At 34.1% G+C, this 16,779-nt stretch overlaps 1 protein-coding gene across 1 annotated transcript in view; it reads right to left on the bottom strand.

The window, feature by feature from the left end:
* PROS1 (protein S) overlaps nucleotides 1-16,779 on the bottom strand; it is a 67,052-nt gene that overhangs the window by 36,923 nt on the left and 13,350 nt on the right. Inside the window, exons 2-3 of the mRNA XM_045540440.1 lie at nucleotides 7,642-7,799; nucleotides 4,658-4,682 (exon numbers count right to left, since the gene is read on the bottom strand). Coding sequence (XP_045396396.1) covers nucleotides 4,658-4,682; nucleotides 7,642-7,799 — 183 coding nt within the window. The remainder of the gene's footprint in view (nucleotides 1-4,657; nucleotides 4,683-7,641; nucleotides 7,800-16,779) is intronic.

The following is a 16,779-nucleotide window of genomic DNA, read 5'->3' as shown; positions in this document are numbered from 1 at the left end:
AAAAGAAATTATATTTTTATTTTCTTATATTGTCCTGATCTGGTTTTGGAGTCAAGATTACACCATCCTCTTAGAATCTCACAGTATAGATTCTTTTTCCATTTTTTAGGACAATTTTATAAGAGAAAAATTAACTATTTCTTTAAATTTGGAAGAACCCATCTGTAAAACCACCTGAGTCTGGGTTTGGGGGGAAATAGTGAGAAGAGGGCTTTGACTGAGGTTGTAATTTGTTTAGTACGTATTTGTATAACCCAGATTTTGATTACTTCCTGTGAAATTATAGATACATTTTTCTAGGAACATATCTATTTTATATAGGTTTCCAAATGTATTTTGGTATAGCTGTTTGTAATATTTTATGATTACCTTTTTAATATATGTTGGATTTAGACTTCCTCCCCTTTTCATCCTGTACTTTGCATACTGGCATTTCCTCTTTCTTTTTTTGTTTTTCCTTAATTGTTCTAGCCAGATGTCAATCCAACTTATTAATATTTTCAAAGAATGAGACTTTGCTTTTGTTAGTCCTCTCTTTTGTTTATTTCATTGTTTTCCTATCTCTATTATTGTTATTTTTTTATTTCTTGTTAGTCAGGGTTTGCTCTCCTGTACTTTTTTTGGTTTGTTTTCTTGATTTAAAAGTTTAGGTCACTTTTAAAATCCTCCTATCTGTTGTCTCTCCGCTGCCTCAGCTGTCAGCACCCCAGTTTCCCACCCACACACACCAGGTCAAGTCCACATTCAGTCCATCTGGGCTTCTTACACTTGCTTACACTTCTTCTTGTTTTTCATTTTATTTTGATATTATTAGTGCCTAGAATCTTACTGTTTCTCTAGAGAGGATTTGAAGGGAGGGAGTCAGTAGTTTAATAATTCACTAACTCGGCAGGAGCTAGAAACTAAAAATAAATTCTAATGTTTATATTCAGGATCAGAGCGTAGTATTCTTCCCAGGAAGTTTCTCTCTCATTAATAGAATTATTCACTCTATCAGGTGATATTTTCACAGGCCTATACAGATGGGAGAGTTATTCATCTTATTTCCTAAGAAACAAACAACACAATTAAAAACTTATGTTTGTACAGTGAAACACAGGGTATTTTTTTTCCAAATTGCATGTTTTCAAGATAGTATACGAGATATGTAGATGAACGGAAGTGCTTTATGAACCCTTAAACTAATTCTAAATTCTGTCCAAAAAGGATGGGTCACAGTCGTCTAATTTCCTTGGTGACGTTATCTCACTACAAGGAGCTCCCTGCATGAGCTGTTGTAATTAGTTAAAACTACTCTTAAGTTTACCAGGGACAGGATTATAAACTTTTTTTCCCCTCAACTTAGGGCCTGCCATAGGTTATAGCATATACACATCAAATGACAGAAAAGTTTAACTTAGGTAGGGCATTTTTTTTTTTCTGTTTTCAACAGTGGGATTCACCACATATGCCTATATATAAGTAAAGAACAAAATATAAAATTTGAATCAAAAACCAAATCATAATAAAAAGTATATTTTTGTTTCATATGATGGGTTGATTAAATAATAATACTTTACATTTGAACAAAGTTTGACAGAGTAAAAAAAATCTATATACATATACTTACTTAGTATTCCATGAGCTCTAAAGTTAGAAAATATAGTTATAGTATACATTTAAAAATACAGAACCTGAAAAGTTAAATAGTTAAGTAAGCACTGTCTGCAGAATGGACACGCTTGAGGCTCTGACTTAGGGGGATGGGGGGACATGGTCAATGTATATAACCTGAACTTATGTACCCCCATGTTGAGCTGAAATTAAAAAAAAAAAAAATAGTTAAGTAACTTGCTTAACCTGACACAACTAGAAATTTTTAGGTCTGGGACTAGAGCCCACATCTTGTGCTTTTGTTTTTGTTTTTTTTCTTCATATTTTGGTTTTTTTACCATGCTGCCAAGTAAGATAGGCAAAGAGAAAAGAAAGGTGGAGCCAGAAAAGAAAAAACTGAAAGGGATAAAAGGAGAAAAGAAAAATGTTTTATCTAAGGAATTTTTCCAGAACACATAATGCTGTATTCAAATGTTATTTATCTTTATCTAAATGTACTTTGTGATCAAAGGAATACATCTTCTGGAATGTTGTGCCCGCAAGAACACAGCCTCATTACAAGGCCCTAAGAAGCAAAGGTTAACACTATATTTTTTAATTCAAGCTTATAATTTATAAGAGCCAAATATTGTCTATTTTTACTATAAAATATTTAAATTCTACCTAAACTGACAAGCTGAAATAGTCTTGATATTCTATCTTTCCTCCACTTTGATAGTACAAATGCTTGAATTGTTTTTAGAAAGTTAAGAGTCACATGGAATTTTAGAAAAGAAGAGATCTTTTTCGTGGATGTATACCTATATTCCATTGCCCCTTTAAGATACGGCACCTAAATCTTGTTGCACTTCAGTATCTACAGACATAATAATATATAAATATATAAATATCACCTCACAATTAATTTTTATAGTGTGTCATTTCCAAATTCGAAGGAAATTATTTAAGTTTGATATTAGTAGCTACAGAAAGGGGAAGGAAAAGAAAAAATGGAAACTGAAGACAAGTCAGGGAAGAAAAATGAAGAGGACTAGCATGACAAATATCTTACTGAGTGCTTTGAAAACATCTCATTGTATTACTTGCTACAAACTTATTAGGTAAATTATTTCTATCCATTTGACAAATGAGAAAACTATAGCACATATAGTTTAATACCTAATAACTTAAATAATTTTAAGATCTTGCAAAAAAGAAACGTGGAATTGGAGATTATAAAAAGAAATAGTGATAAGCCAACAAGAAGACACCCAGCAGCACACAGAACAGCAATGTAAAATGACATGGCATTCTAAAGAGAGATACCACAGAATTGATGTCCTACAGTTGACGAGAGGGTGGACTGTAGTGCAGTATACTATAGTTGAGTCTTCTTGGCTCAGGATATGCCACAAATATAAAATTCTTATTGTATGGTGGTAGAGGAAAATGAAAGAAAAAAAAACAACAACTAAATAAATAAAAACAAACCGAAAACAAAGATTCTGATCATCTTAGACGCTTAAAAAATAGAAGAGTAACCATATCAGGATCTATGGAAAAGAACTCTTGGTTCTAAAGGGTCATCTACCCAGGGATCTTGGGCTCTTAGTCTGTTAATTGTCCCAAAGGTAAACAGAATATAGACATGGGCTGCATAATATTTCAGTCAACAACAAACCACATATACTATGGTGGTCCTATAAGATTATAGTGGAGCTGAAAAATTCCTATCGCCTAGTGACATCTTAGCCATTGTAAGGTCATAGTGCAGCACGCTGCCTTTTCTGTGTTCAGATATGTTTAGATACACAAATACTTACCATTGTGTTATAATTGCCTACAGTATTCAATATAGTAGCATGTTGTACAGGTTTGTAGCCTAAGACCAATAGGCTATAACACATAGCCTAATGTGTAGTAGGCTATACCATCTAGGTTTGTTTAAGTACACTTTATAATGTTTGCATGACAAAATACCCTAATGATGCATTTTTCAGAATGTATCCCCCTTGTTAAGTGATACATACCATCACTTCAATGTAAGGCTCTGTAAGAACAAGGGGAAAGGTCTAATATTTCTTCATCTCATGATGGTCCTTAGAATCTCTGCATGAATATTTAGAAACAAAACCAAACAAAAATAAAGCTTCTAAACTATAATCAAACCCTCAAAATTCATGAGAAATGAGTTTAATAAACCATTATTTGCAAAATTATGTTAAAAATTCTAAGCTGCATAGTTATTAGTGCATATCAGAGCCCATTTCTACTTTTTATTTTCGAAGAATATTTACTTTTCATTTCAAATTGGCTAGGATGAGAGTAGGGTGGAAAGATGCATAGATAAGCAATATTTGGAACCTAAAGGAGGAGGGAGAGCACACCTCTGTGTTCTGCGCCTACAGAGAATCCCATCAGAGGGAGGTGTACAAATTAGTCTCCACTTTTATTTTTGGAAATGCCAACAACTCTCTCAAGGACTATGAATATAAAACATTTCTCTATTTGCTTAAAGCAAACTGGAGCCTTGTTACCTTTGATTGATATTTAATTGAAACCATCTAATCTATTTGAGTTTGGAAATACTACCTCACTCCTTGAGAGCCCAGAATCATACCTAAAAACAGAACATGGATAGGATACTGCAGGAACTGATGAAATGGTGTTGTAAAGAGAGAAGCTGTTAATGATTTCTATAAATATTTAAATGATAATTATTTATGTCATTATCTCTGAAGAGTTTGGAGATTGTTCCTTTCATTAAAAGATAACTCATGAAAATTCATATACTTACAAAAAATGTCTTGGTACCTAAATACAACTGAACATTAGCCTGATGACTCTTTATGCAAAAGATACAAAAATGAAAAAACCTAAAATCAAAATGCCACATGGTAATAAAAGAATTATTCCAAATTTGTATGCATGTATTTAAATAAAAGAACAACAAAATTGCATATAAAATGAAATCTCACTCCCAAGTATAATGAAATTACACTGGATGGAATATATGTGTAGAGAGTTAGACTTGAACATATCTTTTCTATTGTATGATTATGTGATTAAGATGCTTTGAACTTACCTAAGTATTTTGGATAAAAATAATCCTAGAAAGAGAAAAAAGAAAAAATATATATTAGCAAAACTAAATTTCATTAAAAAGTTAAAACTTAATTTTATAATGTGTTTTTACATTAAACTGCATATAAATTACATATAACTGTCATTTTCACATCATAATATTGTATTTTGTCTATAGTAAAATATACCAAGAGAAGTAATAAAGTTAAACCAATAAGATGCTTGAGTTTAAGGCAATATTAATTACTTAAATCACGTTTCAAAAGCTTCTAATCTGAAAACAAGTTCTATTTAAGACATTAAATATAATCATATATGCCCCCTTTTTGTAAATACTTTAATTTTTCTATAATGAATACTGATTTGAGGCACTTTATGTCATGATGATTACCCACACCAGATTGAATGTTGAATAACAGTTAATTAAAGTGGACATTTATTTTGTAGCATCTTATGTCTATGTAATACTTTATTTATAAATTGGTTGTGTACCGAAAGTTTGTCTGTAAATCAGTAATTTGGACTAAGGAATGTACCTTACCAAAGGAAGAAAAATGTTAGAAATTTCTGACAGTAATTTCCCAGGCTGGTCCACAAAAGCATTCATAACATATCTAACATGTAACATTAATAGCACAAGAACACCTCATGAGAAACCAGAATTTCTGCAGAAAAAGATATTATGCTTAATTTTACAACTTAGTAAGTACAGAACATATCTTCATCTAGTACAGAGTCAACATCCTCATTCTTTTGTCCTCGCACATATAAAGCTATACAACCAACACTTACTTACTGGTTTATAAGGATGAAATCTCCTACCAAGTAATTCAGACAACAGTATTGTCTTCTACAGAAGAAAAGCCAGGAGGAAAAGTAGCAACAAATGGCTTCAAAAGGTGATGACGTGATGGTGAAAGGAATGTATTAGGGACAGTGGAGAGGTAAGCAACAGGATGAAGATTGGAAATGTGCACTGGGGTATCAGGGATGTGGTCAGGGAGTGGTTGGGGTAGGGTAGAAAATGATAAACATTAACAATTTTTTTCTTTCATTTCATTTCTCCCATTTTTTGTCCTGTTCTCTCCGTCATCTTTTTCTTTTCTGTCAATGAGACCAATGTTAGAGTTAGTGGAGGGGAGGACGTGCATAAAGGAGTTTTCCTTCTTCACTATCTGTTTTTCTCTCCATTGCAGTCTTCTCCCTCACTTTTCCTTCTGCTATGTAGAGGCTAATTTCTACGAACATATCTACAATGTTAGAAATGCACACTCAAGTATTTATGGGTGATGTAATAATATGGTATCTTGGGCATGCAGCCATGCCTTAAAATATTCCAGAAAAAAAAAACAAAAGAATGGATGGGATAAAAAATGGGTAAAACAAGGATGGCAGATGGTTGGTAATTGTTGAACCAGGGATAGGTAAATTTATTACATTTTTCTCTCTACTTTGATATTTAAAATTTCCACAATAAAAAGGAAGACAACATATATAACACTATATATATATATATATATACACACATATATACACATACACACTATTATACATACACTGTATTCCTTTTCATTATGGAAATTTATAATTTTTACTATACAATATACACATTCCTTTTTATTATGGAAATACAAAATATGTCAAAAATACATATATAATATATATATCAGGTAGATATACATTATATATATGTTTCCTGTGTAATAAAAGTATTCTACCATATTGTGTGGAATACAATATCTTTGTCCTGTCAATTGTATAGCCATAAAAGCAACAAACCATGGAGAGAAACATTTCATTCAATTCTGGAGAGTAGTAATAATTAATCTTTCAATACCTTGGAATAAATTCCCTTTTAACCTATTAGAATAGGTGGAGGTAAAAAGGATTAACTAGCAGCCCCAGAGAACAAGTTGCTACTGATTTGGACAAATATTCTAATCATAAACAAATGGCTCCTGCTCATTATCCCTCATCTATTCTCATGGTCCTGCGAGCCATGGCAGAAGTATGGGAGGTACTTCGTATATATGTTCTCCCTCTTTTGCTCTAGGTTATACAGTTCGTCTCAGGAAAAATATCAGAGGTAACCCTGAAAGTTATCTGATTCGAATTCTCAAGGTCCCCCTCATACTATTTTTTTCTTTTCTTTTTTTTTGGACAGAGTCTTGCTCTGTTGTCCTGGTTAGAATGCAATGGTGTCATGATAGCTTACTGAAACCTCAAACTCCCCTAGGATAATTACGGGATCTAAAGATAAGGTGTAGGGGTCTCATATTTCTGTGTGACATTTAGGGGTCCTTGTGATTAGATTTTTCTTGACAAACTTGGAAAATTTCATACACTGAAGGTATAAATACTAATCCTAGGGCTTATTGCTTATATAAAGTAGGCTCAGAAAGCTTTCCAAGGGTATAAAGTTTACTCAGTGTACACAGTACACAGTAATGAATTCTGCATTAGGCATTCACTGAGTATCTGCTATGTACCAAGCTCTGGATTAGATGGCCCTGTTTTCTAAAGCCTAGTTAAAAATAAATGCCAATAGAGATTGAACAAAGCATAATGATAACAATCCAAATACGTGTGTGCACATACACACACACACACATACGCACACGCACACATACACACACGCACACATACACGCATATTATACTTGAGACATCCTCTCCCATCTCCCTCACACTACCAAATTCTGGTGGGAGAAAATATTTACAGACCACGAGGTGAATACTATTTGCTGATAATGAGGTATAATTGAATTACACTTTGGTCAGAACAGATTATTATTGGCAATAGTATCTTTGTAACAAGCCCACTTTCCTTTGATGGAACTTCCTCAAATGTAAGTGGTTACGTGTGGAAGGTGATGTACAAAATCATCAACTTTAAAAAGGAATGTAAAGGAACTCAAGCTGTAAATGCTCAATCTGTAATTGTATGTCTAGGCATGCATACTTGATAATTTCCATGGATTCTTACCGTTTCAGGGTCATTTTCAAAGATCTCTCTGGCTTCTTCTTTATTGCAAAGTTCTTCAATACATTCTCTTTCAAGATTACCCTGTTTGGTTTCTTCAAGCAAACTATTTGCACGACGTTTCCTAACCAGGACTTGTGAAGCATGTTTTTTTGACAAAACTAAAGGAAAAAATAAGTTTATATGAATAAATCTTCCATTTCCACAACTAAAATATATTATTTTATTAAATAAGAAGAGCTAAAACTATTTTCTGCCTATAAATTTCATAACATTTAAAATCAGTACAGTTGAACTAAGAAAAAAATGCAGATATAAAAGCACTTTGGTTAACAACTCAAAGAGCAGGTTTTGTGTGCAGCTACAGCACTTGAATAATCTACACAAATTATTCATGCTTAAAGTCAAACACACCAGATTATATGCAATGTTTACCTTATGATTGCAATGAAAAAAACATCATGCTAAAATGCCTATATCAAAAGTCATAATCACACCATCTTTTAAAGCAAAAGTAATAAACTTTCTCAATTTTCACAGGAAATTTTTGTGATCTTTGTGGAGATACACAAATGTGGGAGTACAGTCCAATCAGTTGGGAGGTAATAGATAAGCTACAACATTTGATTATTCATACAAACAGGAAAATAAAAATTCATGAACAAACGACATTATGCAAAGTATAAAATACAAAAGGCAGAGAGAAAAAATTGGTAACTTTGACTTCATAAAAACTTTTAACAAGTCCAACAACAACCAAAATAATATAAGAAAGTTCAATATCAAGCAACAAATTGGAGGGAAATTCTTGCATCATATATAACAGAAAAAAAATTACATACAGAATTTACAATCTACTTTTGCAAAATAAAAACAAACAATAAGCCAAACAACAAATAAATAAGTGCAAGGTTATATACAAAATCATTTTAATAATATAAACAAAATATAAAGAAAAGTATAAACAAAATCATATAAACTATCACTACAGAGAAAAAAGCTGACATACAATGTTCAATACATTTTTTTAAAAAATTAGATTTTTATCTATTAGATTTGCAAAAATTTAAAAGGCTGATAATTATTGATGAGGATAAAGGGAAACATGTATTCTTGTTACACTGGTGGTGGGAATATAAATGGGCAAACATTATTTGAAGATAATTTGGTAAGATTTAAAGCACACACACTCTTCAACTCAGCAGCTTTGCTTCTAACTATGTCCTACACATATGCATGTGTGCTGGAAAAGACATGTATAGAACGTTTACTGAAAGACTGTTTGTAAGATCAAAAAATTAGAAACAACCTAAATATCTATTAAGAGGGGAATGGCGGCAGCTGGGTGTTGTGGCTTCTGCCTGTAATTCTAGCAGTGTGGGAGGCCAAGGCAGGAGGATCACTGAGCTCAAGAGTTCGAGACCAGCCTGAGCAAGAACGAGAGCCAGTCTCTACCAAAAATAGAGAAATTAGTCAGGCATGGTGGCACACGCCTGTAGTCCCAGCTACATGGGAATAGTAGCAAATATATGAATCTGTGAAAAACAATAACACTTGAATGATAATATCAATAACAAAAAACATCATTGAATGATGAATACATTGATTCAATAACAAAAAAATCAAGGTAAAATGAACTTAGGGAAAAAACCACCATAAACCTTTACTTCTTGTTATTGAAAAACAATAACACTTGAATGATAATATCAATAACAAAAAACATCATTGAATGATGAATACATTGATTCAATAACAAAAAAATCAAGGTAAAATGAACTTAGGGAAAAAACCACCATAAACCTTTACTTCTTGGCATTTCTTCCTTACAAAATAGTAAGCTTTGGAATTAAGGGCTTAATATTTATATTTAAGAATATCTCTTTATCTACTAGGGCCCACAGTAAAGGACACAGACCAGGTATAATGACACATATTACATCCATGTTTGTGAAAGGGGAAATTCTCAACCACCCAGGCAGAATCAAGTTGGTGGTTTAAAGGAATGAACACCCAAGTTTATAAAAGGAAACATAATAACCTCCATTATTTAAACATAATGAAACTCAGGTAAAGAGCATGCAATATATTTGCCCGTAATTATAAAGCTAATAAACAACAAAACCAGGGCTAGATCACAGGCACCCTAGCACTCAGACCTGCAGAACCCATCCATTACTGTTTGCTGCTTCTCAGAAAATAGGGACTTTTATTGTCTCCATTCATGAGAGGAATATCAAAAGGGAAAACTGTTATACCTTTGACCTAAAGAATATGCTAAGAATAAAAAAGTAATTTTGCCTTAATATTTCCATCAAATTTGGATGTTTATGTTTTATTTCATCTAGGTTCAGCCCAACAATGCTTTAAATTGGCATGGTACTTAATAATTTTTAAAGCGTATATTATTTCATTTGATCTTCACATGATGAAAGAAATGATAGGATAGAATTATCACCCACATTTTCCTATTCAAGAAAATGAAGCTGAAAGAAGTGACACAATTTTCAATGTCACAGAGCTAGCAAGTTGTGCTAATAGGATTCAAATATACCCATTATCTTACTCCAGTGTTCTTTTCTTCTGTGTATTGTGCCACACAAATGTGCATGATGTACTTGATTTAATTTTTTCCATTTATTGTATAGTTTTATTTGGAATGTTTATATCAGTATAGTGGAACTAAATTTTAGAGACAGTGGATTCCATTGGTTTAGAGATCACTACTTTATTATCAAAGGGAGACATGGAAATTTTTTACTGGAAGAAAGATTTCAGAACTTCAGTGGAATGGGCAGCTTCATGTTGATGAGATTTCAATAGTGATTTGAAATAAATACTTTCCAAGAATGCTAACACCTCTAAATAAAAAATAATCCTTGTGGTCTAGAACTACTTTGGTGCCTCCATATTCTGGGAGAAGAATTTTATCTCCAACTTTCATACCAGCTGACTGAATCCCTCCACCCTTTCCTTTGGGGCCTGACCAAAGAGTTACTACTGTTGCTTGCAATACTTTTCCTTGAGATTTTTCTGTAAGTATAGTGCCTGCTTTGGTTACAGTTTCAGCTGCATTTTGTTCAATCAATACTTGGTTAAAAGCAGAAGAAACTTTTTAACTGCTTGTCCTGCCATGACTTCAACTTCTGCTGCCACAGACCATACTGTTCTTGCACTGCTGCTACAAGCAGATTTAAATTTTTAAAAAATAAATTTTGTGGTTGTGCAGTGGATAAGTTTGGTGTCTTAAATAAGACATTTGCTGTCCTTTATAAAATAAACCTATCCATCTACAGAGTGGCTTTTGAGGGTGTCCACTGCTTTTTGACAGAAAGACACAAACATGATATCACAGACCCAAATTAAGAACTACAGGACTGTAAGGATGAGACAAGTATGTGGTTAGGAGTGCGTTGGCTCAAAGTGCTTTTGCCCAAAAATATCCACCCTACTGACCTGCAAGAATGTCTAAAAAGTTCCACTATTTATCATAATAATAACCATGACATATAAGCACATAAAAACTACTTTGCAGTATCTGCTTTAACTCTACTCACAACTTTTCTTCTAAGCAGATCATAATTTTCCATTTTTCATGAATGGCCTGTAACTCAGAAAAGTTGAGTTAATTTTACCAAGTTCCCACAGTTGAGAACACAGCCCAGCCTGCCTCCAAAACCTGTTCTCTTTTTGTATTACCACTGTCATCATTTGTTTCACTTCTTTGTATTAAGAAGTATCTAAAGGAAGTCCTTGCTTAAACCAACTCTGTTGCTTGCAAAGTGTTACATTCAGATTCAAAATTTTAGGTTATACTGTCAAGTTATGAGTCTTTCCAGATAAGAAGTATGTCTGAGTCAGCTTGATTTGTGAACTTATCTGAGTCATTCTTCAAAATAGTGACCATAGCAGATGGAAAAATTATGACAATAATGGAACCATTGTTCAAACATTAACTAGACTTCTTTTTTGAAATTATCTTCACAGCCTTCAGATGTTCCCTTCAGTGGGGGTAAATATTTGCTTTTTGAGTGTAAATTTGATTGTCTTATCTCCAAAAAAGTAATTTATTGTTATTGGTTTCCTAAGAGTAACTGTAATAAGGACAGTGGGGTTAGCATTGCCTCTGCTTGTGGGCAGATTCCCCGTTGGTCAGTTCACTTCCAACTTGGCCAAGGGGAAGTCCTTTCCTCAGGTCCCCTTCCCCACTTAGGTATAAAAACTTGCTACTCTCTGTTCAGGGAGGGCAGAACCATGGATCTGCAGGTTGTTCAAAACTGATCAGTCAGATAAGAGTGAGGTGGCGATGGAGGAGGGTCCAGGCTTCAGGACAGCTCATCCTCTGAAACATTTCCATTTTGCTCCCTTGTCTTTTGCATAGATGGCTCTCACATTCCTCCCTCCAAATCTCATCTTTGCAGTTATACTTTGTCTCTCCTTTCCCCAGGCTCTTCTTATTTGGCATTCTTAGAATAAAAAACTGGCCCTGAAAAAAATGTGTCTGAGAAGAGAATCTTTGGCTAGCATTTGGGCTGGCAGAGTGTTTTTATCTTTGGGCTTTAGTGTTGGATGAGGTGAGGGAAAATGGCTTTCACCGTACAAATGGAGAGAACAAGTAGATACTACTTTGAGATATAATTGTGCCTCACATGTCTCAACTGTTGAAATGGTATGTTTTCTTCAAACAAAGCCTGAGAAAATGAAATTTGATGTAATATAAAAAAACTTTCAGTTAATAATGATAAGAAAACATATGGATGAATATTATAAATTTTATTTAATATAATCATACATTAATTAACTGTAAAAATATTTCAATTCTTTTTATAAATATTTCTACCACAGAAGATTTCCAGTTGGGAGAAAGGAGAAATTAAAAAATGTGAAGGTTGTAAGGATTAAGAAAAACCCAAGGATCGATTTTTAAGTAATCATTCACCATACTATATAATTATTACCAATTTTTAGAAAAGCTTACATTAGCTTTCAGGAAAAAATGCTATGTATATATGTATGTTATGCTTCCATTTTTTTAAAAAAAGCTTTTATTTTTCTTTTAAAAAAAAGAACTATTACACTTGCTTTTCTCTAAATATCACATTTTGGTTCGTATTGAAGATTATGCTACTGAACAACTGTTTCCTCTCATATTATTGTGTTAAGGGTTAGAAATGGTTAAAAAACATTCTGTAAAGGTGAACCATGGCTCAATCCTTCAAGAGGACTAAGCAATACATATGCTGATTAGAAATACTTTCAGAGAGTCCAAGATCATAAAAGATAGGTCAGAATAAGGATTTAAATCCAGAAAACTAAAAGGGCAGAAAAAGAGGAAATGATACAAAGGTGAGTTCTAAAACATTTGGATTAGAGAAGTAAGGGCTGGTATTTATTTAGAAGTTGGAAAGCCACTGGTGACATTAAAAAAATGTGACCATTGACCCTAATCGGGAACAGATCAATAAATGAGTAGGGAAACAATGCCTGAACTATTAAGCCACAACAGAATTGAAATGTACCTCTCCTTACTCCAAGATTTAATTATAACTTTAATATACAGTCCTAATTCTAGGACAAAAAAGAAAAAAAAAAAAGCATTGGCCATTGTCTCCAGAGAATAAAATCTTTGATTTGGTCACAGATAGAGAAAACACTACATATTAGTTATTCCCTCCAAAACAACAAATATCTCTCTCTACTTAAAAGATAGGACAGCTTACTACCCAGAAAAACATTTATATTGGCCATTTCTTTTATTTGATTTGTTTGCTCTTGGTGACTGATAAATGAAGATACTTCGTTTGAAGGGATTCAAGAGTTCAGATTTTGGCAAGGTATGAAGAGGGAATTTTCTATATCCTCCTTTTTTTCTCCTGACTATTACATTGCAAACTGGATGAACTCCCTGAGGCTACACCAGGAGGGTTCTTTCATTGTGTGCAGCAAGATATTTACGTAGTCAGCTTTCCTTGTCTTTTTTATCTCCTACCCACTAGGACACCAAAACACCATCTGATTTTGACGTCATGTACCAAGGGGTTACTGCACAGAAAATGTTTTGTTTCTGTTCTATTTGACCTATTTTGTTATAATGGCATCAGTATTATTAGTTCTCTGGCCTGGGTCTGTATTTATGTTTGGAAAAGCAAAGACAAACTGTTCGCAGACATTTTTAAAAGCAACAATAAAAAAAACTGTCCTAATTCTGCAACATCCCACTTCTTGCAATATCCCCTAGATCTCTGAAATAAACAAGTCTGAAGTGTGCTTAGAGGCTTACAAGGATTCCAGATCTCAATGGCTTCCCTTTTGACTCTTAAGGTACTATTTATTTTTTAAAGTGCTTATGTGGAAGTGAGATTATTTGGAATATTGGTATATCATTGAATGGGTGTTTATAATTTAATACTGTTTCTACCAGCCTCTCATAATTTCCTGTTGAATATCCAAAAGGCCATAAGACACAGTCTAAATCAATGAAATAAAGTCATAACTTATTAAGGAAAGGAGAGAATATGATTGGGATAAAGAATTGGGGAAAAGAAGGAAAATAAAAGAAGCAATAAGGAAAGGTGTATTTAACACACAGAAACTCAGGTCCACATTTTTTTAAAAAAAGGCAGCCACAGACAAAATGAAAAACCTACCTATCTTCTTCCACAGTAAGCAAAATAATAAAATAAGCATGTGTGTTCTACTTGACAGGGCATTATGGATTGGATGTTTGTGACCCTTCCCCCTGAAATTCATATGTTGAAGTCCTAACACCCAGTGTGGCTGTATTTGGTGATGGGCCCTTAAAGAAAGTAATTAAGGTTAAATGAGGTCATAAGGGTAGGGCCACAATCCATAGGATTAGGGCTCTTATAAGAAGAGGCACCAGATAGAAATACAGAAATCTATCTCTCTCTCTCTCTCTCCTCCCTTCTTGCTCCTCTCTCTCTCTCTCTCTCTTTCTCTCTCTCCCTCGACACACATGCACCAAGGAAGGCCATATGAGGACATAATGAGAAGGCAGTCATCTGCAAGGCAGGAAGAGAGCTCTATCCAGAAAATGAATTGGCCTGAACCTTGGACTTTCAGGCTTCCAGAACTGTAAGAAAATGAATTTCTATGATTTAAACCATACCATCTGTGATATTTTGTTATAGCAGCCCAAATATACTAATACAGATCCTGGTATTGAGAAGTTGGGTGTTGCTTTAACAATACCTGAAAATGTAGAAATGGCTTTGGAATTGGGTGATAGATAGAAGCTGGAATAGTTTTGAGGTATATGCTAAAAAAAAACCTAGATTGTGGTGAAGGGCATGTTGGTATGAATAGAAATATGGATGTTAAAGGCAATTCTGGTGAGGGCTCAGAAAGAAAAAGAGAGCTGAAAGCCTAGATCTACTCAGAGCATACATAAATGATAATAAACAGAATGTTTGTAGAAATATTGACATTAAAGATCATTCTGGTAAAGTCTCAGAGAGAAAAATGAGGACCATGTTACTGGAATTGGAAGAAAGGCTATCCTTGTTATAAAGTTTCAAATAACTTGGCTGAATTGTGTTCTAGTTGTTTTGTAGAAGGTAGAACTTGCCAGTGAAAAAGATGGGATGTTTAGCGGAGGAGATTTCTAAACAAAGTATGGAAGGTGTGGATTGTATCTTCCTTATTGCTTAGAGAAAAGTATAAGAGGAAAGAGGTGAATTGAAGAGGAATTACTAAACAAAAAGAAACCAGTACTTGAAGATTTAGAAAATTCTCAGCCTATCCATCTTGTAAAAAATGAGGAAGGCTGTTTTGAAGAGACACTAGGGGTGTGGCTGAACAACATTTTAATAAGGAGATTAATATGGGTGTGAGCCACAGATTAATCAATGGCATCTCAGCAGAAGCCAGGAATAGAAATGGGGTTGTACTAGCAGAAACATTGCTAGCTGGAACCAAAGAAAGCAAACAAAATGAGACGAAATGAAGGAGGCCTCAAATATGCTTATTCTCTAAGAAAGGGGAAAAATGATGCTGAAAGTGATTCAGAGATCATCATGGTAGCTACTCCCACTATAGGCTTAGCAGCACGGCTGTTCCCTCCTTGGTTTCAGAGGGTAGAGCTCACAAGTTTCAACAGGCCAGGCTACCCATGGCCTTGGAAGTAAGGCCCCCAGCAGAACCTTGGAGGCAGCACCCCGACCCAGCAGTGGGGCTGGGGCCACCACTCCAATGGGTCCCAAAGGCAGGACCACCACCAGTGGGCCCGGGGAGCAGAGTATAGCGCTAAAGATTATTCTCAAGTCCTAAGATCTAATGGAATTTGTCTTCCTGGTTTTAGACTTGCTTGGGACCCCCTTTTTTCCTTCCAATTTCTCCTTTTTAGAATGTGAACGTCTATTTCATGCCGATCCCACCACTGTATTTTAGAAGCACATAACTTGTCTGCATTCATAGGTTCATAAACGGGAAGAAAATTTGCCTCTAGATGAATTGTACCTTGAGTTCCATACATACTGATTTAGATATTTAGATGAGACTTTGGACTTGAGACTTTAGAGTTGATACCAGAATGAGTTAAGATATTTGAGACTGTTGAGATAAAATGAATGTATTTTGCATGTGAGAAAAACATGAATTTGGGTGAGCCAGGAGCAGAATGTTACAGACCAAATGTCTTTGTCTCCTAGAAATTCATATGTTGCAACCCTAACCCCCAGTGTGGCTGTATTTGGAGACAGGCCCTTTTAAGGAAATAACTATCTCTAAATGGAATATAAATGTGGGGGTCTGATTGCATAGGATCAGTGTGCTTATAAGAAGAGAAAAAGAGACATAAGAGAACTCTAGATTGTGGAGTCTTGTGCTTACTCTCTCTACTTGTGCACACATGATGAGGAAAGGTCATGGGAGTATACAGTGAGAAGGTAACAATCAGCAAGCCCAAGAAAAGAGCCTTCACCAGAAAGTGAATTGGTCAGGACTTTCAGCTAATGATTCTATTTCTAGAAAATCAACCATAGGAAATGAATATGGACATATATGAAGAAACATATATGAATGAATATGTTCATCACAGTATTATTAATACAAGCAAAATATTGGAAATAATCTAAATGTCCAAAAATATGGTGATATATAATAAACATATATAAAGAAATATTA

The sequence above is a fragment of the Lemur catta genome, chromosome 1, assembly GCF_020740605.2.
Source record: "Lemur catta isolate mLemCat1 chromosome 1, mLemCat1.pri, whole genome shotgun sequence".
NCBI lineage: Eukaryota > Metazoa > Chordata > Mammalia > Primates > Lemuridae > Lemur > Lemur catta.
Note: the sequence above shows the minus strand (reverse complement) of the source record. Positions and strands in the feature narration are given on the sequence as shown.